Source organism: Salmo salar, chromosome 24, assembly GCF_965601325.2.
Source record: "Salmo salar chromosome 24, fSalSal1, whole genome shotgun sequence".
NCBI classification, from domain to species: domain Eukaryota; kingdom Metazoa; phylum Chordata; class Actinopteri; order Salmoniformes; family Salmonidae; genus Salmo; species Salmo salar.
In genome coordinates this window covers 19538184-19563844 of record NC_138314.1, presented here as the reverse complement: position 1 = coordinate 19563844, position 25661 = coordinate 19538184, and the positions used below count along the sequence as shown (strand labels likewise).

At 42.6% G+C, this 25661-nt stretch overlaps 2 protein-coding genes across 10 annotated transcripts in view; both read right to left on the bottom strand.

Annotated features, from left to right (window-relative positions):
• The window catches only part of LOC106585282 (CAP-Gly domain-containing linker protein 1), a 49800-nt gene extending 34719 nt beyond the window's left edge, over positions 1-15081 (bottom strand). For 6 of the 9 annotated variants that reach the window (XM_014171342.3, XM_082968559.1, XM_082968558.1 and 3 more), the window contains exon 1: positions 14939-15081. The gene's annotated coding sequence lies outside the window, so the exon portion shown is untranslated. Of the gene's footprint in view, positions 1-5665; positions 5783-14719 lie in introns of all 9 variants that reach the window. The other 3 variants (XM_082968553.1, XM_082968554.1, XM_082968555.1) reach the window with 3 other exon arrangements.
• A 643-nt stretch (positions 15082-15724) lies between these two features.
• On the bottom strand, positions 15725-21124 carry LOC106585281 (zinc finger CCHC domain-containing protein 8). The gene is made up of 14 exons (XM_082968376.1): positions 20929-21124; positions 20195-20299; positions 20046-20120; positions 19835-19940; positions 19662-19736; positions 19444-19547; positions 19096-19161; positions 18961-19021; positions 18694-18827; positions 18404-18546; positions 18153-18268; positions 17958-18044; positions 17764-17869; positions 15725-17565 (listed from the first exon to the last, which is right to left on the bottom strand). Exons 1-14 carry the CDS (start codon positions 21102-21104, stop codon positions 16670-16672), a joined length of 2250 nt encoding a protein of 749 aa, XP_082824502.1. The 5' UTR covers positions 21105-21124; the 3' UTR covers positions 15725-16669.
• Positions 21125-25661: the final 4537 nt, after the last annotated feature.

The following is a 25661-nucleotide window of genomic DNA, read 5'->3' as shown; positions in this document are numbered from 1 at the left end:
AGTTCGTGTGAAGAGGGAGGGATTAGTGCATAAACAGAAAGGAGTAGGGTGTTTAGCAGCCCTTCTACAGGACAGACTACTTTAGCTAATAGCTAAAGATGCTACAAGGGTCTAGCCTACCCGTTACTACCAGACTGACAATGAAAGAGTGACCTTGCCAAAATCTGGAAATGTTTGTGTTGTCTTTTAAAGATCTCTCAGTAAGGATAGATAACACTACAATTAGGATACCTATTAATATGTGACAAATAGCATTAATAATGTAGTAACTGATTATTTTTTTATTTCACCTTTATTTAACCAGGTAGGCTAGTTGAGAACAAGTTCTCATTTGCAACAAAGAAAACAAAAAGTCTATATACAGAGTGCAAATAAGGTAAGATAAGGGAGTTAAGGCAATAAGTAGGCCATGGTGGCGAAGTAATTACAATAAAACACTGGAATGGTAGATCTGCAGAAGATGAATGTGCAAGTAGGGATACTGGGGTGCAAAGGAGCAAGATAAATACATAAATACAGTATGGGGATGAGGTAGGTAGATAGATGGGCATGCTGTAAGCAGCCCATGGGCTATGTACAGGTGCAGTGATCTGTGAGCTGCTCTGACAGCTGGTGCTTAAAGCTAGTGAGGGAGATATGAGTCTCCAGCTTCAGAGATTTTTGCAGTTCGTTCCAGTGATTGGCAGCAGAGAACTGGAAGGAAAGATGACCAAAGGAGGAATTGGCTTTGGGGATGACCAGCGAAATATACCTGCTGGTGCGCGTGCTACGAGTGGGTGCTGCTATGGTGACCAGTGAGCTGAGATAGGGCGGGGCTTTACCTAGCAGAGACTTGTAGATAACCTGTAGCCAGTGGGTTTGGCGACGAGTATGAAGCGAGGGCCAACCAAGGAGAGCGTACAGGTCGCAATGATGGGTAGTGTATGGGGCTTTGGTGACAAAACAGATGGCACTGTGATAGACTGCATCCAGTTTGTTGAGTAGAGTGTTGGAGGCTATTTTATAGATGACATCACCAAAGTCGAGGATCAGTAGGATGGTCAGTTTTACGAGGGTATGTTTGGCAGCATGAGTGAAGGATGCTTTGTTGCGATATAGGAAGCCGATTCTAGATTTCATTTTGGATTGGAGATGCTTAATGTGAGTCTGGAAGGAGAGACAGTCTAACCAGACACCTAGGTATTTGTAGTTGTCCACGTATTCTAAGTCTGATCCGTCCAGAGTAGTGATGCTGGACGGGCGAGCAGGTGCGGGCAGTGATCGATTGAATAGCATGCATTTAGTTTTACTTGCGTTTAAGAGCAGTTGGAGGCCACGGAAGGAGAGTTGTATGGCATTGAAGCTCGTCTGGAGGTTAGTTAACACAGTGTCCAAAGAGGGGCCAGAAGTATACAGAATGGTGTCATCTGCGTAGAGGTGGATCAGAGAATCACCAGCAGCAAGAGCAACATCATTGATGTATACAGAGAAGAGAGTCGGCCCGAGAATTGAACCCTGTGGCACACCCATAGAGACTGCCAGAGGTCCGGAACACAGGCCCTCCGATTTGACACACTGAACTCTATCAGAGAAGTAGTTGGTAAACTAGGCGAGGCAATCATTTGAGAAACCAAGGCTGTCGAGTCTGCCAATAAGAATGTGGTGATTGACAGAGTAGAAAGCCTTGGCCAGGTCGATGAATACGGCTGCACAGTAATGTCTCTTATCGATGGAGGTTATGATGTCATTTAGGACCTTGAGCGTGGCTGAGGTGCACCCATGACCAGCTCGGAAACCAGATTGCATAGCGGAGAAGGTACGGTGGGATTCGAAATGGTCAGTAATCTGTTTGTTACCTTGGCTTTCGAAGACCTTAGAAAGACAGGGTAGGATAGATATAGGTCTGTAGCAGTTTGGGTCTAGAGTGTCACCCCCTTTGAAGAGGGGGATGACCGCGGCAGCTTTCCAATCTTTGGGAATCTCGGACGATACAAAAGAGAGGTTGAACAGGCTAGTAATAGGGGTTGCAACAATATCGGCAGATAATTTTAGAAAGAGAGGGTCCAGATTGTCTAGCCCGGCTGATTTGTAGGGGTCCAGATTTTGCAGCTCTTTCAGAACATCAGCTATCTGGATTTGGGTGAAGGAGAAATGGTGGGGGCTTTGGCGGGTTGCTGTGGAGGGTGCCGGGCAGTTGACCCGGGGGAAGGGGTAGCCAGGTGGAAAGCATGGCCAGCCGTAGAGAAATGCTTATTGAAATTCTCAATTATAGTGGATTTATCGGTGGTAACAGTGTTTCCTAGCCTCAGAGCAGTGGGCAGCTGGGAGGAGGTGCTCTTATTCTCCATGGACTTTACAGTGTCCCAGAACTTTTTTGAGTTAGTACTACAGGATGCAAATTTCTGTTTGAAAAAGCTAGCCTTAGCTTTCCTAACTGCCTGTGTATATTTGTTCCTAACTTCCCTGAAAAGTTGCATATCACAGGGGCTATTCGATGCTAATGCAGAACACCACAGGATGTTTTTGTGCTGGTCAAGGGCAGACAGGTCTGGAGTGAACCAAGGACTATATCTATTCCTAGTTCTACATTTTTTGAATGGGGCATGCTTATTTAAGATGGTGAGGAAGGCACTTTTAAAGAATAGCCAGGCATCATCTACTGACGGGATGAGGTCAATGTCATTCCAGGATACCCCGGCCAGGTCGATTAGAAAGGCCTGCTTGCTGAAGTGTTTTAGGGAGCGTTTGACAGTGATGAGGAGTGTTCGTTTGGTCGCAGACCCATTACGGATGCAGGCAATGAGGCAGTGATCGCTTAGATCTTCATTGAAAACAGCAGAGGTGTATTTGGAGGGCGAGTTAGTTAGGATGACATCTATGAGGGTGCCCGTGTTTACGGATTTGGGGTTGTACCTGGTAGGTTCATTGATCATTTGTGTGAGATTGAGGGCATCAAGCTTAGATTGTAGGATGGGCGGGGTGTTAAGCATGTCCCAGTTTAGGTCACCTAGTAGCACGAGCTCAGAAGATAGATGGGGGGGGGGGGCAATCAATTCACATATGGTATCAAGGGCACAGCTGGGGGCAGAGGGAGGTCTATAGCAAGCGGCAACAGTGAGACACTTGTTTCTGGAAAGGTGAATTTTTAGAAGTAGAAGCTCGAATTGTTTGGGTACAGACTTGGATAGTAATACAGAACTCTGCAGGCTATCTTTGCAGTAGATTGCAACAACGCCCCCTTTGGCTGTTCTACCTTGGCGGGAAATGTTATAGTTAGCAATGGAGATTTCAGGGTTTTTGGTGGTTTTCCTAAGCCAGGATTCAGACACGGCTAAGACATCTGGGTTGGCAGTGTGTGCTAAAGCAGTGAGTAAAACTAATTTATGGAGCAGGCTTCTAATGTTAACATGCATGAAACCAAGGCTTTTACGGTTACAGAAGTCAACAAATGAGAGCACCTGGGGAGTGGAGCTAGGCACTGCAGGACCTGGAATAACCTCTACATCACCAGAGGAACAGAGGAGAAGTAGGATAAGGGTACGGCTAAAGGCTATACGAACTGGCCGTCTAGCACGTTCGGAACAGATAGTAAAAAGAGCAGGTTTCTGGGCACGATAGCATAGATTCAAGGCATTTTGTACAGACAAAGGTAAGGTAGGATGTGAGTACATTGGAGGTAAACCTAGGCATTGAGTAATGATGTGAGAGATATAGTCTCTAGAGACGTTTAAACCAGGTGATGTCATCGCATATGTAGGAGGTGGAACAACATGGTTGGTTAAGGCATATTGAGCCAGGCTAGAGGCTCTACAGTGAAATAAGACAGTAATCACTAACCAGGACAGTAATGGACGAGGCATATTGATATTAGAGAGAGGCATGCGTAGCCAAGTGAACATATGGGTCCAGTGAGTGGTTGGGCTGACTGGGGACACGGCGATTCAGACAGTTAGCAGGCCGTTGCTAACAAGCTAACAGTTAGTAGGCCAGGGCTAAACAAGCTAGCAGTTAGCAGACCGGGGCTGGCAAGCTAGCAGTTAGCAGACCGGGTTAGCAAGCAAGCACTTAGCAGACCGGGGCTAGCAGTTAGCGGACCGGGGCAGGCAAGCTAGCAGTTAGCAGACCGGGTTAGCAAGCAAGCAGTTAGCAGACCGGGGCTAGCAGTTAGCGGACCGGGTCAGGCAAGCTAGCAGTTAGCAGACCGGGGCAAGCAAGCTAGCAGTTAGCCTTTGGTGAAGCCGTTGGCCCGGGAGTGGAAACATGTGTGGTACTGAAGGTAGGTCAGACTGAATTTTATTGACAGTCTGCTAAGACTTGCACCAAGTTAGGAACTCCAAAGCCTTGAAATAACGCCTGTGGTTAAGAGACAGAGCAGCAGGTGGACAGCAAGGTTAGGGCAGTGAGCCTCCAGCCTGCACATATCAAGTTACCACCTTACCACTGGAGGTCAACCACACACTACTGCAGTACTGCTGCTATTGCAACACAAACTATGTACTATTGTAGTAGTAGGGGGTATGTGGTCCTACAGAATGTCATCCAATAGGACCCCATTGCCTACACAACCATTCTACATCTGGCGTACTGTTTAGGCTATAAGGTGAGGCAACATCCGTAATGGAATAGTTCCAACTTCCTACATCCATTTCCCTGACTATTATGCTGCCAGCCCTCTGAGTGAGAGCATCTAACATTATCAAGTCGCCTTGCATAACGGAAAACTGCTAACTAAAATAATTCAAAATAGATCTTGCAGCTAAGTCACCGACACAAAAGCCTAGATCTATCGAGCGCTCTCTCACACACAAACACACATCTGCCTGAATGCCAAAATAGATCTCTCAGCAGCACAGAATAAAGGGTGAGTCAGCAGCATTGACCCAGTTTCCATGCAGCACTCCAGTTTTCCCTCGCTGTGTCTTTGAATGACACTGATTAGTGCCCCGAGGTCAGGAGGACGAGCACAGGCCCTCAAGGAAAAATCACAGAAATTATTGATATCTTTGTGGCAGCGAATAATGAGAGGATACATAGAAAGAGTAGAGGGGTCTATCTATTGTTGTGCCTGTTCTATTTAAGATAAGTTCACTATGTACTCACTATCTGTCTACTCTATAACAAATAAAAAAAGAGCCACTTTACCCCAAATGTCTAGGCCTACATTTTCAAAGCTGTAACAGTATTAAACAAAAAACAACCTCCCCAAAAACATGACTACGTCTTGTACATTGCGTTGCAAACTTCTTATGTCTTGAATCCATAGCAATGTTTGGAAAATGCTAAAGTCAACTTGCTTTCCCAAATAGACCAGCAATTTCTAGATTTGAAACCTGAGCCTTACATTTAGAAACTGTGGACGTCTTGTGCCTATGAAAGTGAGAGAATGTTCTCAGCTTTCAGTTTATCCCTGGTGTAGTCAGCTGGTAATGGTAGGCCTAATCCTTTGCTCCTGACTCCCACTCTAATCTCTCGTTAGGAAGGCAGCCAAACACCAATGTTCTGTCAATGCAGGTTTTGGGCAATTCACATATCCTAGTGATGAATGTGCAAAATGACATGGTACTATGGAAAAGTTACCATACCAACTTCTTAAACTAGGTTACTAGTCAGGGTATTTTCATTAAAATAATTCCCATACAGGTTAATTTAAATGAATTAACTTTGATTTGTTTAAATTTAAACTTACTTTCAAACCAGGATCATTTGCTGAACCGCTTGTTTGACCCCCTTCCTGTAGTGTGCAGACATTTTGTATTTTAGTGTCTCATTACATGTTTCCTATGGCACTGGGTTCACATGCCACCTGCGGAAAGTAAAGCACTTATTATGAATTTACACAACGAACTCCACCAGTGCATGCTGTAAATTTAGGAGATATCCAAAATCAGATAGCTTGCTGGTCCAACATTCAATTGTACTTCCAAATAGTTTTTCAATGAAGACGGCACTGTAAAAATAAACATAACCTTGGTGCTCTGTTGGGATACATGAAATGGGTGGGGACTGGAAGAGGACGTGTTCTGTAAATTAAATTTACTTCTGAAACTGATTTGAGGGCCCAAAACAGAGATAATCGACTTCCATGTATGATTACTTGTTGCAGGAGCTTATCTACAGCATATCTGGCTTAGCTAAACCATGCACAGTAGGGAAGCATCGCTCTGACAGTTAGTTAGTTCTCTGAATGCAAGAAAAAGGCAAAGGACCTTGCATTTTTCACTGTACAATATACTTTTTCTGACATCAGTGGTGAAAAAGTCTCACTAAATGACACCTCTAATTTGCTTATTATGAATAATTGCAATGCACTGTACCCTCCACTTCCCCATTCCCTTCATGAAGGGCAAAAAGAGTAATTCACTTTCTCAGAGAAATGGATGCACTTGTAAACAGTTACTTGTCTCAGGGCATAAATCTTGAAAAGAGTATTTAACCACTTGGTACTACAGACTAGGGTTGAATGGCAGGAACCCGGTTACTGAGATTTACAGCACAAAACCACTCTCTTTTCACGGGATAAATAACTGTAGAAACCGGTAAATTATAATAAAATATTTATAGGAACAGCATGGCGTGTAATGGAAGCGTTAAATTATATCCAATGTCTAAATCTGGCTTCTCTACGGCCTCTGCATGATGGAACAACAAAACTCAGGGTAGGTACAGACCATCTCAGATTGGAGCGCAGTTCACAATCCATGTAGATCTATCATCTTACCATGGTCTCTCTTTGCTACAGGTCGGCCTACATTTGCTGCAGCATAGTTCATAATATAAAGTCTGAATGCACGTTTAATTGACCCATCTCCATCCGGCTTTCAGGGATCACTTAATTTTCATTGTAAAGATAGGCTGTTTTAAAACACTGCAGCTGCAATAAAAATAAAAAAACTATCACTCGAATACCGTTGGTTTAAGTCAGTGCACCGCGTGAGCACCCTCTCGCAGTCTTTCTTTCCATCAATTCCATTCAAACAGATAATCCTGTTCTAGATTGATTGATATATATATATATATATATATATATATATATATATATACTGCTCAAAAAAATAAAGGGAACACTTAAACAACACAATATAACTCCAAGTCAATCACACTTCTGTGAAATGAAACTGTCCACTTAGGAAGCAACACTGATTGACAATAAATTTCACATGCTGTTGTGCAAATGGAATAGAGAACAGGTGGAAATTATAGGCAATTAGCAAGACACCCCCAATAAAGGAGTGGTTCTGCAGGTGGGGACCACAGACCACTTCTCAATTCCTATGCTTCCTGGCTGATGTTTTGGTCACTTTTGAATGCTGGCGGTGCTTTCACTCTACTGGTAGCATGAGACGGAGTCTACAACCCACACAAGTGGCTCAGGTAGTGCAGCTCATCCAGGATGGCACATCAATGCGAGCTGTGGCAAGAAGGTTTGCTGTGTCTGCCAGCGTAGTGTCCAGAGCATGTAGGCGCTACCAGGAGACAGGCCAGTACATCAGGAGACGTGGAGGAGGCCGTAGGAGGGCAACAACCCAGCAGCAGGACCGCTACCTCCGCCTTTGTGCAAGGAGGAGCAGGAGGAGCACTGCCAGAGCCCTGCAAAATGACCTCCAGCAGGCCACAAATGTGCATGTGTCTGCTCAAACGGTCAGAAACAGACTCCATGAGGGTGGTATGAGGCCCCGACGTCCACAGGTGGGGGTTGTGCTTACAGCCCAACACCGTGCAGGACGTTTCGCATTTGCCAGAGAACACCAAGATTGGCAAATTCGCCACTGGCGCCCTGTGCTCTTCACAGATGAAAGCAGGTTCACACTGAGCACGTGACAGACGTGACAGAGTCTGGAGACGCCGTGGAGAACGTTCTGCTGCCTGCAACATCCTCCAGCATGACCGGTTTGGCGGTGGGTCAGTCATGGTGTGGGGTGGCATTTCTTTGGGGGGCCGCACAGCCCTCCATATGCTCGCCAGAGGTAGCCTGACTGCCATTAGGTACCGAGATGAGATCCTCAGACCCCTTGTGAGATCATATGCTGGTGCGGTTGGCCCTGGGTTCCTCCTAATGCAAGACAATGCTAGACCTCATGTGGCTGGAGTGTGTCAGCAGTTCCTGCAAGAGGAAGGCATTGATGCTATGGACTGGCCCGCCCGTTCCCCAGACCTGAATCCAATTGAGCACATCTGGGACATCATGTCTCGCTCCATCCACCAACGCCACGTTGCACCACAGACTGTCCAGGAGTTGGCGGATGCTTTAGTCCAGGTCTGGGAGGAGATCCCTCAGGAGACCATCCGCCACTCATCAGGAGCATGCCCAGGCGTTGTAGGGAGGTCATACAGGCACGTGGAGGCCACACACACTACTGAGCCTCATTTTGACTTGTTTTAAGGACATTACATCAAAGTTGGATCAGCCTGTAGTGTGGTTTTCCACTTTAATTTTGAGTGTGACTCCAAATTCAGACCTCCATGGGTTGATAAATTGGATTTCCATTGATTATTTTTGTGTGATTTTGTTGTCAGCACATTCAACTATGTAAAGAAAATAGTATTTAATAAGATTATTTATTTCATTCAGATCTAGGATGTGTTGTTTAAGTGTTCCCTTTATTTTTTTGAGCAGTATATATATATCAATGTCCTAGCCTACCTCTTTCAGGTAATACGTTCAATGCAGTATTAGCCTTATATTTAGGTAATTAATGATGGGTTATACATAATAAGCTTCTAACTTATAGCCTCCGTCTCTTGCACAATACGCACCTGAGCCATCGCTGGTGTCGCTCCTTAGCTCTTGGAGTCCCATGTAGGAAAAGATAGACTAGAATAGCTTGCTGGACATAAATGTTTTTTGCATTTCTTATACCAATATACTATTTGAAGAGGTACGCAAGCTCTTGTTTCTGAATGTTAAATACAGTAGCAGCCAATAGAAATCACAGGTACTGTCATTGGCTGCCACCTTTCCAGCAAGTCAGTTCCTCAAATCTCTGCCCTGCTAGAGCTGCACTGGTCAATTGTAAGTGCTGTTATTGTGAAGTAAAAATGTCTAGGAGCAACAACGGCTCAGCCGCGAAGTGATAGGCCACACAAGCTCACTGAATGGAACCGCCGAGTGCTAAAGGATGTAGAAGTTGTCTGTCCTCGGTTGCAACACTCACTACCGGGTTCCAAACTGCCTCTGGAAGCAACGTCAGCACAAGAACTGTTCGTCGGGAAATTCATGAAATGGGTTTCCGTGACCAGACTAAGATCACCATGCGCAATTCCAAGCATCGGCTGGAGTGGTGTAAAGAGAGCGAGCGGTGGAAACGCGTTGTCTGGAGTGATGAATCACCCTTCACCATCTGGCAGTCCAACTGAAGATTGTGGGTTTGGCAGATGCATAGTGCCAACTGTAGTGTTTGGCGGAGGCCCTTTCTTGTTTCAGCATGACAATGCCCCCATGCGCAAACCGAGGTCCATACAGAAATTTTGTTGAGATCTATGTGGAAGAACTTGACTGGCCTGCACAGAGCCCTGACTTCAACCGCATCGAACACCTTCGGGATTTAATGGAAAGTCAACTGCGAGCCAGGCCTAATCACCCAACATCAGTACCCAACCTCACTAATGCTCTTGTGGTTGAATGGAAGCAAGTCCCCACAGCAATGTTCCAACATCTAGTGGAAAGCCTTCCCAGAAGAGTGTAGGCTGTTATTTCAGCAAAGGGGGGACCAACTCCACATTAATGCCGATGATTTTGGAATGAGATGTTCGACGAGCAAGTGTCCACATATTTTTGGTCATGTTGTGTATGAGTCAGCCTATTAATTATACAAATAGGCCCTATTATATTTCAAAATGAAAATCTAATTTGCTAGCCTATACTTGTAACTTTGTAGGCTACATGTGCTGCACTATAATCCCATGTTCTCTGCTTTAACATGGTTTGAACGATGTACGTAATTCCAGTCCATATAATACAGCACAGCAATACAATTTACATTAAAAAAGATTAGCCTACAGGAGCTAGTTTCATTTATTTACCCAAGAGAGCATATAGCTAGTTGTGTAATGTGCAACAGCCTATATCATATGTGTTGGATCACGGCATGATAATTTGGGCTAGGGCTCCTTAAAATGTCTTTAACGTCTTGCTCATCAGCATCAGGTAGAGTAAGTCTTACATTTTCGATCAAAGCTCTTATCAAATCCAGACACAGGCCTATTTATATGCTTTATAATGCTTTGAATGACACTTCCGGTTTCAGCGGGAAATACCGGGTTACCATGGAGAAAATACATTTATTCTCGGGATGGAACATTTTTTAAATACAAGGAAAATATTCAATCCTACAACAGACTGTGGTTGTAGAATGTACAAGAATCAGACAAGACTACTTGCCTAACCAACCTGGTCCAATATAATGTAGGCTAAGTGAAAATAATAATAAAAGTTCTAGCAGGAATTTTAAATCTAACACAGTCCAACTTTTCTCTGCATTAGATGCACCACAATAGCAATGAAATGGGCTGTCCCGTCAACCTTTTACTAAGCAAGCCGTTCTTCCCATCATTGTCTCAATGGAAATGCCAGTGTTGCTAGTGTATTGATGCAGATTCCTGCCCGATTTCCCTCCAAAGAAAAGACCAAGAATATAATTAGGCCTATAACGGAATGAAAGAATATCAGGGCAAATAACCTCATATTTTCTTTGTAACTATAACTTGTTACAATACTATAACCATGTTAGTACTACTTTATTCTGTGGGGTGCTGTAACAAACATGAAGCTGTGGGAAATCAATGTGCAGAAAAAACAATGTGCCCTATATGCTTTGTGTGGTTAACAATTGCATGCTGAAAAAGAGATTCAGGGACATGCAGGGACACTCAGCATGGGACTCATGGCTCTTGGTCTAAAAGACAGCTATTGAATAGCACTTGACTAGTCTTGACTTGTGCACCAGCCAGTGGGCAGGCTTAGCCTAAAGAAGAGCCTTGGCACCTGCCACATCTCTTGAAGAGCCTGCCCGAGCGAGTGGCTATAATCACAAACAATGGAAGGAGCTGAGCTGTGTGCCATCTGCACTCTCATAGGTTTTCTTGGTAATTTGCCCAATCATAAGGCCTACTATGTCCCTGTCCTCCCTCAAATCGCTTCCCAATATTGTACACTGTTCGACTGTAGAAAGTGTGAACAACACATCACACATTCGAATTACACACACCCCTGCTGCCCCCCACCACATATTGAACGCACTAAAGACATGCTCCAGCTCTTCTCTTTGAGGAACATCTACTGGGGGTCATTATATAGCCCCCTTAGTGATGGCAGCAGAAGGTGTGCGGAGCACAGACACTTCATTAGCTGTTAACAAAAAGGCAGGATCCTGCCACCCCCAATACCTATACCTCCCCACTTACAACCTCTGATAGGCCAACACGAACACAACCAGCCTGGTTCAGCACTTGTCTTCTAGAGCTAGAGTTGAGTTAGGCCTAATGCCCCCCCCCCAAAAAAAAAAAATCTAAGTTTGTTTTCATGGTTTGGTTGTGAAATAGGCTCATCAATACAGACACATTTTTCCTCCAGCGTTGACTGTACTTTAAAAAAGACAACTTTAGGACATTCAAAAAGCATTGTTGGGTTTACTTGTAATACCAAATAACTGTTATTTTTTAAGGGCCAGTTTCATCATAGCAGGCATAGAAATCGTACATATTAAATCGTAAACAATAGCCTCATCAGACAGCTCAGTTTGGGATCGACTAAATTCTGAAATATCAGTAGTACAGTGAGCAAAGCAGGAGTTTAAGACAACCAGCACTTTCTTGGATCAAAAAATTAAACAAATATGAGATCAAACAAGCCTGGCTGGTTTGTTTTAACATTTAGCAGATTCATGTGAAAACAATTAAACTGTAAACTAATTTCTTGTAGTGGTATGTTATGTTATTGTTTGTTGATGGTTTTGCTGTAAATCAGAGATGGTAGTCAAACACCAGACTCAATGCCATAGATATTATTCAATAATAAATGGTGAGCTCACTGGCACACTTTCTGTTACTCATCTTTCTCTAGTCTAGCAATTCAAATGAGCTTTCAGAGCAGGGCCAATACCAAAGAGTCCTCACTTGTTGGGCACCTGAGATGCCCAAGAAGTGAGGAAACCAGGTTAACTGTTGGCAACCTAAAACCTGCCTGAGCTCTTTTCCCCTGAGTATATAAGGGCCTGGCTGCCTCTGCAGAGTACAGCCCTGAGGCTGAGAGCAGGGTCAGATCCACCACCGAGCCTGGCACAGAACACAGAGGAACGTAAGGTCAAATAAACCTTGGGCGGTGCACCTGCTTCTGTTACCAGTAGAGGTCAAACTTCTTGAGCCTTGTTTGTGGACTTTGATCCAAGCATAAAAAGAAACCTAAGCCTGAAGTTCTCCATTCTGCTGAACTCTATCAATTATGAGGCCAAAAACTAGGCAGATGTTTTTCATGATCAAATGTCACCCAAACAGGTTTATCATTTAATCATTACTGAAGAATTTCAACTGAGAGCATGATCAGTGTCAAACAAGCACTGAAACCAAGTCAAGGTCACAGATATTTTTACACACGTCTTCCGTTTCATTTTTCTGTATTTATTTGTTTTTGTTATTTTAACTACTCTATGGTTATTATTTAAGCAATAACACGAGGGGGTGTGGTATATGGCCAATATACCACGGCTAAGGGCTGTTCTTATGCACGCCGCAACACGGAGTACCTGGACACAGCCCTTAGCTGTGGTATATTGGCCATGTGGTGGCTGGTAGCCTAGTGGTTAGAGCGTTGGGCCAGTAACCGGAAGGTTGCTGAATCGAATCCCTGAGCTGACAAGGTAAAAATCTGTCGTTCTGCCCGAGCAAGGCAGTTAACCCACTGTTAACCGGGCGCCAAAGACGTGGATGTCGATTAAGGCAGCCCCCCACACCTCTCTGATTCAGAGGGTTGGGTTAAATGTAGACGACTCCTTTCAGTTGAATACATTCAGTTGGACAACTGACTCAGTATCCCCTCCATTCCCCATATATAGCAAACCCCTGAGGTGTCTTATTGCTAACCAACGTAATTAGAACACTAAATAGAAATGTTTTGTGATACCTGTGGTATACGGTCTCATACACTACGGCTGTCAGCCAATCAGCAATCAAAGCTTGAAACACACAGTTACTAATATTGCTTAGATAACCATAATCTACTGATTTATTTTCATTCTTTATGCAGTGTGCACTGACCAAAACACAGGAATAATTATCACTGTGAATCAATTTAATGTTTGTGTGTCAATTAATCCCATAAGTAAGGGATGGGATGCCAACTGGCGATTTAACACGAACATTAAAATGTAATTCATTCATTCATAGAATAGATTACCTTGACCTGAGGTTAGGTACAAAGTATCAAGTGATTTTAATCACTACCATGTCAGAATATTTTACTCCACTACATTCTAAAAAGAATGTACTTTTTACTCTATACATTCTCACTGACATCCAAAAAGTCGTTACATTTTGATTGCTTAGCAGGCCCGGAGTGGTCCAATTCGTATCAAGAGAACGTCCCTGGTCATCCCCACTGACTCGCATTTGGCAGGCTCCCTAAACAAATGCTTCGTTCGTAAATTATGTCCGAGTGTTGGGTGTGACCCTGGCTATCCATACATTAAACCAAGAAAATCATCCCGTCTGGTTTGCTTAATGTAAGGAATTGAAATAATGTATACTTTCACTTTTTGTTTTGATACTTAAGTATATTTGAGCAGTTACATTTACTTTTGATACTTATATATTCAAAACCAAATAATTTGACTTACTCAAGTAGTAATTTACTGGGTGACTTTCACTTGAGTAATTTTCTATTAAGGTATCTTTACTTTTACTCATGTATGACATTGGGTACTTTTTCCACCACCGAATAGCATTTCCTTGAAGTTAGCTAGCAAGGTATAAATAAGCAAGCTGACAGAGACATATGGTTCGTTGAGTTTGCGTTGTTCTTCATGATCGTCCATTCGAACGGTTCCCTGGGACATCTCCCACGTGTCATAGTCTCACTGACGCATTACCATTCCAGTGTGTTGTTTTCAGTGTGGTCGATGAGGTGGCACATCTGGACATCGTTTGACAGTACCTTCGAAAAGTGCTATGATGCGAACTTGAAGAAAACTCGATTGTTAACCAAATCTAAATGTATTGAAACACTTGCTAGTAGATCGTCTCGCAAAAAAACTACACAAGCGAGTTAGCTAACATTAGTAGCTATACTCTGCCAGGCCTGTGCCTGCCAACTCAGCTCGCTAGCTACGATACTAAGTTATCATTACATTTGAGAAAACAGTGATTAAACTAATGACACATTTTCCCGTCTCTGCTCGCAGCAAGGCTATCATGAAGTTTCGAGAAAACTGACAAATACATGGCGTTCCGAAAGTTAGCTACCCAGTTGCTACGTTTTCATACTATTTTAGCTTTCCTAAGCCACGCAAACATGGCACACTGACAATGGGTTGCCATTAACGTTACTAAGGAAACGAACGTTAACTAGTTCTACTGATAGACGGAATCACAGGTCCGAACGCCGAATCGTACAGCAATGTCACCGCTGACAGACAACCGGTCTTGAACTAGCGATTATGATCTCTGGTTAAAAAATATATATATATAAAATCACGTCTTCTGTTAACATATAATCTCCAAATCAAAACATGCTGAAAATGTGGTTAGTTACCGGTTGTTAGCTAGCTAACCTTGAAGGCCCAGGTAGTAGTGGCTGGCTTGGCTTCTACCTCCAGTAGGCTAAACGATGTAGCCGTGAGCTAAAATGGGCTTAGCAACTCCCTTTTCCTCCGTGGGTTGTTGTGGGCTCATTGACCTGGCGGAGGGCCCGCCCGGCTAACCATAAAGCTAACGTGAGATAGCGGATGCAAGTCTTTTCACCAATCCTTACCTGTGGCACTCTCGTATGAACCGTTTCTTTGACAAAAAGCTAGATAGAAACAATCCCACACACTGCTGAGTTGTCTCCCCAACCGAAGCCTTCTGTTTCGAGTCCGACCGAGGTGCTGATTGAGTGATGCAATGACGTAAAATGGTCTCGCCCCTTTAGACAGTACATTTTTTTTAAATCTAATACTAGACCACAAATTGAACAATAAGTTACCAGAATTGTTATACGAACACGCAATAGGTTATAAGATCCATTTGCTAAATATATATATTTTTTAAACAAGCTACTAAACTTGCATTATTATTGCTCGTCTGTCAAAACGAAAAATCATTTACACACTTCAATTAGGACCATTTGCTCGGATTAACATTTTTTGAGCATGCCATTTCTGTAAAATATATATTTTTTTTAAATCCATATAGGCAATTCCCTGTAGTGATTTTGAAACCCTGTGTGGAACTTGCTTCCTTTTACCGTTCAAATTCTGGTAAGATTTGGGTTCTTTTCTAATAACGTACTTATTAGATGGTTTGACTGGAGAGAACAGTTGTACAATTTCAACCATCCAAAACACATACTGTACAGACCAATCATTTATTCTATGAAAGGCTATATTAGAGCAGGGCTGGTAGTAAAGAAAAGGAACAACGCTTTAGACCAGTCCATTTCTAGATCTAATTTTGGCCTGTCTCCATCAAGCACCATCAGGGCACGGCCCTTAAAATCAGCCCTCCAAATGGTTTATAACCTTGAACACTATTTAATAACAGAAACATGAGAAATTCATACTGCAAGCAGCCTCCCACATACTGTGTACGTTTAATTCAGCCATTCAATGGCAAAACTACAATTACAGTCCAATTTAGAATAACGAAAACAAACCATTGACCCCAAGTAAGTAGGCCGATCTCCTTTGACACTTCTGTAGACAAGTTGCTCTTAGTCAAATTTAATATGGTTACCTGAAAATGTCAAATTAGGTTTTGCTGCTCTCTAGTGCCATTATGTAGTAGCAATAACCAGATGCTTAACCAAGTTTATGATGCTGACAAAAAGACATACAATGGTTGTTACTTTTTTTTAAAAACGTGCAATATTAAGCAGAGCCATATTGCTGTAGTGAAATTCTGAATTAAGACACCGACTTCCCGTGTCAAAATAGAATTAAAATAATCCAGTTAAAAATCACCTCAACAATCCAACCAAGTTTCAAATGAACTTAAAATCAAGATGAATATGTCCTAATTTGATAGGAGTAGCCAATGGGAGGCTACTTTAACCATGAGAAGAGGCGCCAAGACTGCAAAGAGTCATAGAAAAATTATCAATCGATGTTAAAAACAGAAGAGGAAAAACATTTTATAAAATCTTATCTTTACACCTAAAAGAGCAATATAGGAGGTGTCAATGCTACAAAAATGATTTTATGTGAATGGCAAAACAGACACGCCAAAACTGGCTTATGGGGTTTCCTTAAAGAAAAAGTATTCTAAAAAACCTTGCGTCTTTATAGACCACAGCTAACTCATACGCATAAAATACATTCATTTTGGTACCAAAAAAATAAACCATTAAAAATAAGTTTGAATGACTAGTCACCAAACTGTTCAGCTCCAACTTGTGGCACACTTAAAGAAAAGTGTATGAATACCACAGATTTGTTAAAAAATAAAAAAAAATAAAAAGTGTTTATGCAAAAGAATCCCTGGATTTTAATTCAAGCCAGTCTTTTCACTTTTTCTTCGCCATATTTCGAGGGGAACCTTTCAGCAAGTCTCGGATTCGAAGGTATGTCCCGGTGGCCTCAGCAACCTCAGTGAATTCTGGCGTTTCCTCAAAGGGAATAATGCCATGTGCGAACCTACTCCGGTGAGGCACGGCTGTTACCTTCCCCACAGAGTCAGACAGATCTCCCTCGACAGCATCCTGATCTGAGGGGTCTGGCTGACGGCTCTCTTGTTGGACTGGTGTTTGCAGCAAGCTGGGCCTCTGTGCAAGCACATTGCCTCTATCTGCAGCAGCTTCAGGACTCATAGGGCTCTCCTCTTGGACTGGTGTTTTCAGCAAGCTGCTCTCATCTTCATCCACCTTGCCTTTAACTTCAACATCATCCTGACATTTGCTAGAAGATGGATCAACACTGATCTGCTCATCACTGTTGTGGCTGGAAACCTCCACAGATCCCTCCTTTTCCTCATCTTCAGCCTCACCTTCCTCCATCTCAGTTTCAGTGTCGACTTGGGCAGGTGTGGAGACGCTGGGTGAGCTGGGGAGGGGTGTTCCAACAGCTGGTGTCTCAGAGTCACTGTTGGTGGTGGTGTCAGCATTTTCCAATGCAGCCCAGATCAGCCTCTGCTGCTCCTCCAGCTCCTCCAGTGTCAGCTCTTCCTCCTCCCCACCTACAGACTCCTCACCCACTCCCACAGTGCGTCCCCGTAGAGCCGGTGAACCATTAGTGGGTGTGGGGGGAGGTGTTCCCTTAGGAAGAGGGGGTGGAGTGGGAGTGGCTGGTGGTGTACCATGAGGTAAGGGAGGAGGTGAACCAAAGGATGGTGAGTCGGGGGGCAGCGGGGGCTGGAACTGGAAGCTGTCTGAGCTCCGGTGGCGGCGGGGTGTAGTATCCTGGTCTGGAAACAGACACTGACAAGCGTTATGCACTGCCAGAGCAGGGAGGCCATTGCACACATACAACATAAGTGACTTTTGTTTTCTGCAAACAGACAGACCGCCCAGTCATGACAGTGAAAAGCAGAATTATCTGCTGGTTGCAATAGAGTAATTGTTTATACATTGTATTCAGACACCTGGAATAATAACACCGCTACCTGAATCAACATCCATATCTGAACTCCTGGCATCAGATCTCCTTTTCTTCGTCTGCTGCGGAGTTGATTCGGATTCATGCAGTCTCTTATTGCAGTTGGCACCAGGCTATTGGCAAAATATATTAGTTTATAGTGTGCACACATACAGTGGACAAACAATTTATTAAAATGTGGAATAGGAGAATTGTAGTTACCATTGGAAAATTGTTGGACAGATAGTCAGCAAAATTCTGCCTCATATGGTTATGCTGTATTGGAATAGAACCATATAGCCTGTAGTCCTAAAAGTCAGGGGGAAAATGTTGGTTGTAAAGGTCTACAAGTGGTGGCAAAAATCGGTATGCTTGTACCCTAATGATGGCCAGCAAACTGATTTCAAGAAGACTTACATCCTTCACACTAGGTGGTGCAGATATGTTGAAGCCTGGGAAATCTACTAGCTTGGAAACATCATAGGAAATACTTTGTCCATGGTCGACCTCTGTTAGTTCTCCATCTTTTGACACTAGAAAGGGTGAACACAATTTAAATACACAGCAGCCCAATATTAATTAAGAATCAGGAAAGATCAGTGATTCAACAAAAACTGCAAAGCAAGTGTTTAGTAAAGTGGTTATGGTCTCTCCGGGTGAACTCTTACCCTTCCCATCATATAGCGTGAGACCTGAATTCTCCATCTCTGCCTCCTTAAGCCAGCCAGGTGGGTAGCCTAACCGCCTCATGCGGTATATGTGAGGGGGTAGAGCGTTCATTTCAACTCCCAGTGCAGACATCAGCTCCTCACTGATCCATGCCAGAAACAAAAAGCAAAGGGTAACAGATTTGTGATACCAAAAACCCTAGTTCTACAACTTCCCTTAGACCTTGCAATAACTGAAAACAAATTAGTTTATTGTGTCAGTGCCTTCAGACATTTCAAATGCGCCTTACCTCATGATTCCAGGTTTGTATCTGGCAAATCGCTCCTCCACTTCCTCAGCATGGTAACGCTGATTGCTCAGGTTGCCCTGGTTACCCTGAGAAAACTCCTTCCGCTTCTCATTGATTCTGGCCATGTCCTTTGGCTAAGAGAGGAAATGAACAGAGCTGTTGATCAGGTATCAAACCTGGTTTTAAGCTCTTCTGTCTGCCCATGGTAAGTAAACAACTTTCATGTTATAAGATACATATTAAAGTCAAATGATATTCAAGACTTACCTGAGGACAGTCTCGCAGTTGATGACCATCCAACCCACAGTTGAAACAACAAGGCTTAGGTCTGTAGTGTAGGCACAAAAGCAACAATAAAATGTACAGATATTTCCTGCATAAAAAACAAAACCGCTGCTATACCTTTTTTCTTTCATCTGTACTTCCTGTCCATCTAAGGCGATGACCTGGCTGAAGACCTGCTGATATCTTTGCAACAATTAAGAAACTCAATTAAATGATGCAACTGTAGTTTCAACGTGCGTAACAAAACAGCACACTTTTTTACTCATATACCGACTACCATGTACATTAATACACCCAATGAAAGATAGAAAAGATAATGGTTCAAAAAGTGAGATTTCTTTTCAGTTGACGTTCTCCAACAAATAAAGCTGGATTCTACACTGAAATGTGTCATTACAGAAAAAAGAAGTGACTGAAGGACACAGGGCTGTCCACAGAGAGCAGAGCAAGCAGTGTTGAGGATACTTTGGAACCTCCCATCCTTCTGTCTGCTGGGGGTTATCATTAAGCAGGGGCTGTCCAAGTTTGTCCACACAGAAACTGGTGAAATACAGGACACTTCCAACCATCTGTGAAAAAGAGAGAAATGTATCCAGACAAACAAATACAAATGGTGCATTTCACAAGACATGCAGGGGACAGACACCTAGATTTTTAATTTTTTTTAAATGACAAACACCCACACTGAAGGCCTCCTTAATCTTTTTGATGCCACAGGTCTTGGTCTTCTGATCTTCTTCCATAATGAAACTTGAAGACTGCATGTGGAAGGAAACAGATGTGAAATATTTTCCCTGTAAAACATATTTTCTTCTTTGAAGCTTGAGCAAGACCATCTCCAAATCCGAAAATGTACCTGAGGGTTGACATTGCCGGAGGGATTTCCTTTTTCAACTTCTCCCTGCTGCTGATGTTTCTGAACAATACTACAGATGGAGTCTTCAATTTCTTGACGGCATTGCCTGGGAAAAGAAGATTAACAGTTCACATGTTAACACCCATAGACATAGAAATAAAGTTACAAAATCATTGGAGAAATTTACTAAGAAACCAAAAATAAATCCTACTTTGAGATGCTATTATTTGCGAAAAGGATCTGGAGAAGAGGCCCATCAATCTTGATGTTTTCAACATTAATGCCACTGGAAGAAAAACATTTGAATGAGGACATTACACACAGGTTATGCCTGTAGTGAGTAGCGCATCAATAACTTACCTTGGCCTTGCGAAAACTTTCAATTTTCTCTTCAACTCTTGATGTGGACAATAGGTTAAGAAAAATAATACTGTGGCATTTTTGATCAAAACAGATATCAAGCAAGTTCAACCAATCTGCTAGTTTGTTTGGAAAAGGTTATTCAGTTTTAACCACAAACTATTTATAATTGAATGAATGGAAAGTGGATCTGCCTCTAACATTGTACATAAACCCTGCAGTGTTTAATCAAGAGTGACTAAATATAACAGTTTTAGTCTGACGTTATCATTCCCCCACCAAATTTGGGAGTTACTAGCAGATTAAACTCAACTCCACGATTAACGAATTTGAGCGGCGACGAGTGTCAGATGTCACATACAATTAAGGTTTTATGTGCAATTGCAGGATATTCTTTCGGTGCTGAAATCAGTCGTTTTTGATAACTTAATTTTATGTGATCTCGGCGCTCCAGTCCACCCACACTAGTTGCCGCTCTAATCCATCGTAAATCGTTGAGTTTATTCGGCTAGGGAGTTAGCGTCCTAGTCTTCTGTCGATGTTTTTTGCTTGGGTTCTAGCTAGTATGTTTTTTAGCTGCAATGACTAAATAGTTTGCAGGTTAGTGATCTGAAATGCTGTCAAGAGGCACGTCCAACCAGTGACTGGTTGAGCGGTGAAATAAAGATGCCTCGTTTGCTAGCTAAAGTTAGGCCACAGACATAGTGGCTAGCTAGCACCCGCTAGCTTCTCACACAAGGATATTCTCTTCTATTAGACTCCGGATTGTCTCCTCACACTCCTCCAATCTTTCATTGAGCTCAGAGCCTTCCTCTCCACCCTCCTCCGTAAACCGAATGTGAGTAGCAACAGGCATACTCTCTTCCAATTGTTCAAAGAGCTCACAGTCACCAAAATCAACCTCCGCCATCTTCACTCTGTTGTTGCTGACCAGAGTTCAGAGGTCAAAACTTAATCACGCAAGAGCGTTGATTGGTTGTTTTATGCCACATGTTCAAGGGACGCCATAAAAACAGATATTTGGATATAGTGACCACGTTTATATGCGCACAGTTTTAGGGATAGTAGCTCATATCCCGCTTAAGGTCGTATTCGGGATAAACTGTTTACATGCACCTTTGTTATCCTGCTTACAAGTATCCCTGTAACCATGAATAAACAGAATATTCCTAATTTAAATTCATATGGGTTAAATGGAATAGTAACTGAAATATGGACACTGACTGTAGGCCTATACAATTTCACATGTAGCGTAAAATAATATTAACTGCAGTAAAATGATACAAAAAATGTTAATTTTGTCTCGGGAACAGGAGTGGAGAAATATGAAATCTTTCTTTCAGCATCACTTGAGAAAATGTGAATGCGTGTCTGTCTTATCTTTGACACTTGTTATGCAAGCAGACAGTATTTCAACCACATAAAACATGCACCCAAGTTTTCTCAGCTTTTCATTTCCTTAAAACTGGTCAAACTGATGACATTTTGGTCCCGTGTGGCTCAGTTGGTAGAGCATGGTGTTTGCAACGCCAGGGTTGTGGGTTCGATTCCCATGGGGGACCAGTACAGAGAAAAAATGTATGAAATGTATGCATTCACTACTGTAAGTCGCTCTGGATAAGAGCATCTGCTAAATGACTAAAATGTAAAACATTTTTGCACAATACCAATATTTCCACTGTTTTTGTGTTTTCTCCCTTGTCCCTAAAGGAAACAGACAGCTTTACAGGTGTTAACTAAACTGAACTAAAATATAAACGAATGTAAAGTGTTGGTCCCATGTTTCATGAGCTGAAATATAAGATCCCAGATGTTTTCCATACGCACAAAATTCTTATTTTTCTCAAATTGTGCACAAATTTGTTACATCCCTGTTAGTGAGCATTTCTCCTTTGCCAAGATAATCCATCCACCTGAAAGGTGTGGCATATTCAGAAGCTGATTAAACAGCATGATCATTACACAGGTGCACCTTATGCTGAGGACAATAAAAGGCCACTCTAAAATGTGCAGTTTTGTCACACAACACAATGCCACAGATGTCTCAAGTTTTGAGGGAGCGTGCAGTTGACATGCTGACTGCAGGAATGTCCACCAGAGCTGTTGCCAGAGAATTGAATGTTCATTTCTCTACCATAAGCCACCTCCAAAGTTGTTTAGAGAATCTGTCAGTACATCCAACCGGCCACACAATCACAGACCATGTGTAACCACGCCAGTCCAGGACCTCCACATTAGGCTTCTTCACCTGTGGGATAATGTGAGACCAGCCACCCTGACAGTTGATGAAACTGTGGGTTTGCACAACTGAAGAATTTCTGAACAAACTGTCAGAAACCATCTCACGGAAGCTCATCTGCGTGCTCGTCGTCCTCACCAGGGTCTTGACCTGACTGCAGTTTGGCATCGTAACCGACTTCATTGGGCAGGTACTCACCTTCAATGGCCACTGGCACGCTGAAGAAGAGTGTGCTCTTCACAGATGAATCCCGAGTTCAACTGTTCCAGGCAGATGTCATGGGCAATCATAAGCTACGGACAGCGAACACAATTGCATTGTATAGATGGCAATTTGAATGAACAGAAATACAGAGACGAGATCCTGAGGCCCATTGTCGTCATTCATCCGCCGCCATCACCTCATGTTTCAGCATGATAAAGCATGGCCCCATGTCGCAAGAATCTTTATACAATTCATGGAAGCTGAAAATGTCCCACTTCTTCCATGGCCTGCATACTCACCAGACATGTCACCCATTGAGCATGTTTGGGATGCTCTGGATGGACATGTAAGACAGCGTGTTCCAGTTCCCGCCAATATCCAGCAACTTTACACAGCCATTGAAGAGGAGTGGGACAACATTCCACAGGCCAGAATCAACAGCCTGTTGAACTCTATGCGAAGGAGATGTGTCGCGCTGCATGAGACAAATGGTGGTCACACCAGATACTGACTGCTTTTCTTATTCACGCCCCTACCTTTTTTTAAGTTATCTGTGACCAACAGATGCCTATCTGTATTCCCAGTCATGTGAAATCCATAGATTAGGGCCTAATGAATTTATTTAAATTGAAAAAGCTTTGAAATTGTTGCATGTTGCGTTTATATTTTTGTTCAGTGTAGATTACTTATGCATTCATTCTATCATGTAAAACATTATTCTTGTGAGCACTACTTTATAGTCTTCTGGGGCAACAAGTTATGACAGAAGATAAGCTGCGTGTATCTAACTATAGTTGACAAACAAATGGCCTACCAAATGTCAGAAATTATAATATGGCCTACCAAATGTTGGAAATGATAAGGGACAGATCGCAATTTACTGGGGGATGGGTGTTTTTTTATTGGGCACAGGGGAGGGTAGTATGTTGTTTTTCCACTGGTTTACATTCACTATTTGCAGGTTTTACTATATAATTTCTTCCTTCCTAGACAAATTTCCTCATCTACTTGCATGTGGTTCCCCTATATCAAGGTGTTTTGGTACTTTCCTTATGCACTATGCTTTTCCATGTGCTAACTTTTACTATACCACAGGTCACTATACTTTACCAGTCTAACGGTCTATCCGGCACTCCATCCACCATTCATAGTGACAATTGTGGTAGGTGGATAGTTTGTCCAGATCTGCAATAGGCTAACTAGCAATCATGCCACATATAAAAGCATTTAAAGCTGCATCAATTGTAATATGAATCCACAAGAACAAATAGGCAGTGGAGAGGCCAGGTGCATCATTGTGCATGAAAGAACAGTGAAGGCATGAGACACACAGCTCAAAAAGCTCCCCTATTGATCTTGTTAGGGACACTACAATTATCCTACCTAAACTAGCATAGAACAACACCACAATGCAATGAATACTTGCATTTTATTGTTTTCAAGCGAGTACAAAATTCTACTCTAGGCTGCATTGAAAATGTAATTTGAATAACGACAAAAATGTGGCTACATATGCTCCCGGCAGACCCAGTTATTCAGGAAAGCAGGCCTAGTTATTCAGGAATACTTAACACACACTCTGCCACCTTTCCAAATCGAGCAGCTATTCTTTGCGCATTTGGAACCCAACACTTCAATTTGGGCTAAATATTTATCATTTAACTTTTAAAATGTATTACCTTTTATATGTGTCATAAACACAACCAGTCACCATGTTTTAATCTGATTAGGGTACTTAAAAATTCTCCTGTAGGCCTGAACACGTTCATCCAAAATATAAATTTCACCATTCTCAAAATGGCTTGGCATTAACCAGGTTTCCATCCAACCTTTTTATGAGAGTAAAGTAGCCCACACGTCAGATAAAAAAAAATAATGACATCAAGTCAATTTAATGGAAACACAATTCTGATGCGCCAGGGTTCCCCTTAGCCGGTAGGTCAAATTGCCAGCTAATAGCCAGCTGTTAAAATTGTAGCTGGCCATAATGTCCAGGATTGGCTGTCTATTATTGTCTACACCCTGAATTCGCACTTCAGCACCATTCTCTCACGCCTTGAGTGCACGTGTGCCTGCTGCTGAGGAGAGAGAGAGAGTGAGAGAGGAGCCTTGGCCTATACTGTTGAGAGGAAAAATAGTATGCCTATAGTGATAGATAGATAGATTATAGAACTGGTTTTGATGAATAAATAGGCTGACAATGATATACAATAATGATAAAAACATAGAAATAAATGTACGTTTAAAAATGACATCCTATCTGAATAGGAAGTGGCACTGTAGCTTACATGTGGCTGCATCAAAGTTCTTCTCATCTAAGTCCTCTACAATATTAAAACTTCAATTAACCTTGTAGTCTACCTACAAGGTTACTCCCACGAAGTATCGTTACCCATCGCGCCACGAAAGCCGCGGCCCTTGTGGAGCAAGGGGAACAACTACTTCAGGTCTCAGAGCGAGTGACGTCACCCACTTGAAACGCTATTAGTGCGCACCACCGCTAACAAACTAGCCATTTCACATCGGTTACATCCGGAGCCTGATGGTTTTCTTTTCTACCTGAAAGTTGCCCACACCTGGTGTCACAGGGGCTTTACGCCATACATTGGTTCTTTTGTCACATAAACTGAAGTAAGGTGAACTATTTGATAAAGGAATTTATATGTTTAAAGTAATGACTAAAGAATTCCACCTTGAAACGTATAAGACTATGTGAAATGTAATAGAATTATAAGACTATGTGATGACTATGTTATGACTCTGAAAACTGATAACAGGAAAAAGGGCCCTTCCAAGGCCTCTCTAATCTGGAGAGGAGAGGAACTGCAAGAAACTGCCAAGGCTGGTAGAAAAGTGGTGTGTGTGTGTGTGTGTGTGTGTGTGTGTGTGTGTGTGTGTGTGTGTGTGTGTGTGTGTGTGTGTGTGTGTGTGTGTGTGCGTGTGCGTAGGTGGGGGTGAGAGTTATAAAATGACTGTGCATTTTTGACCTCAGAACGTTCTCTGAATAAACTACTACAAACCTTT

What these genes read in the sequence shown, in the direction of transcription:
- LOC106585281 (XM_082968376.1), bottom strand. Translation starts at nt 21,104, where the DNA reads ATGGCGGAGGTTGATTTTGGTGACTGTGAGCTCTTTGAACAATTGGAA. An exon ending in GTACAGATGAAAGAAAAAAG is followed by an intron (nt 19,022 to 19,095) that starts GTATAGCAGCGG and finishes CCTACACTACAG; the next exon opens with ACCTAAGCCTTGTTGTTTCA. An exon ending in AGATATGGATGTTGATTCAG is followed by an intron (nt 17,566 to 17,763) that starts GTAGCGGTGTTA and finishes GTCTGTTTCCAG; the next exon opens with ACCAGGATACTACACCCCGC.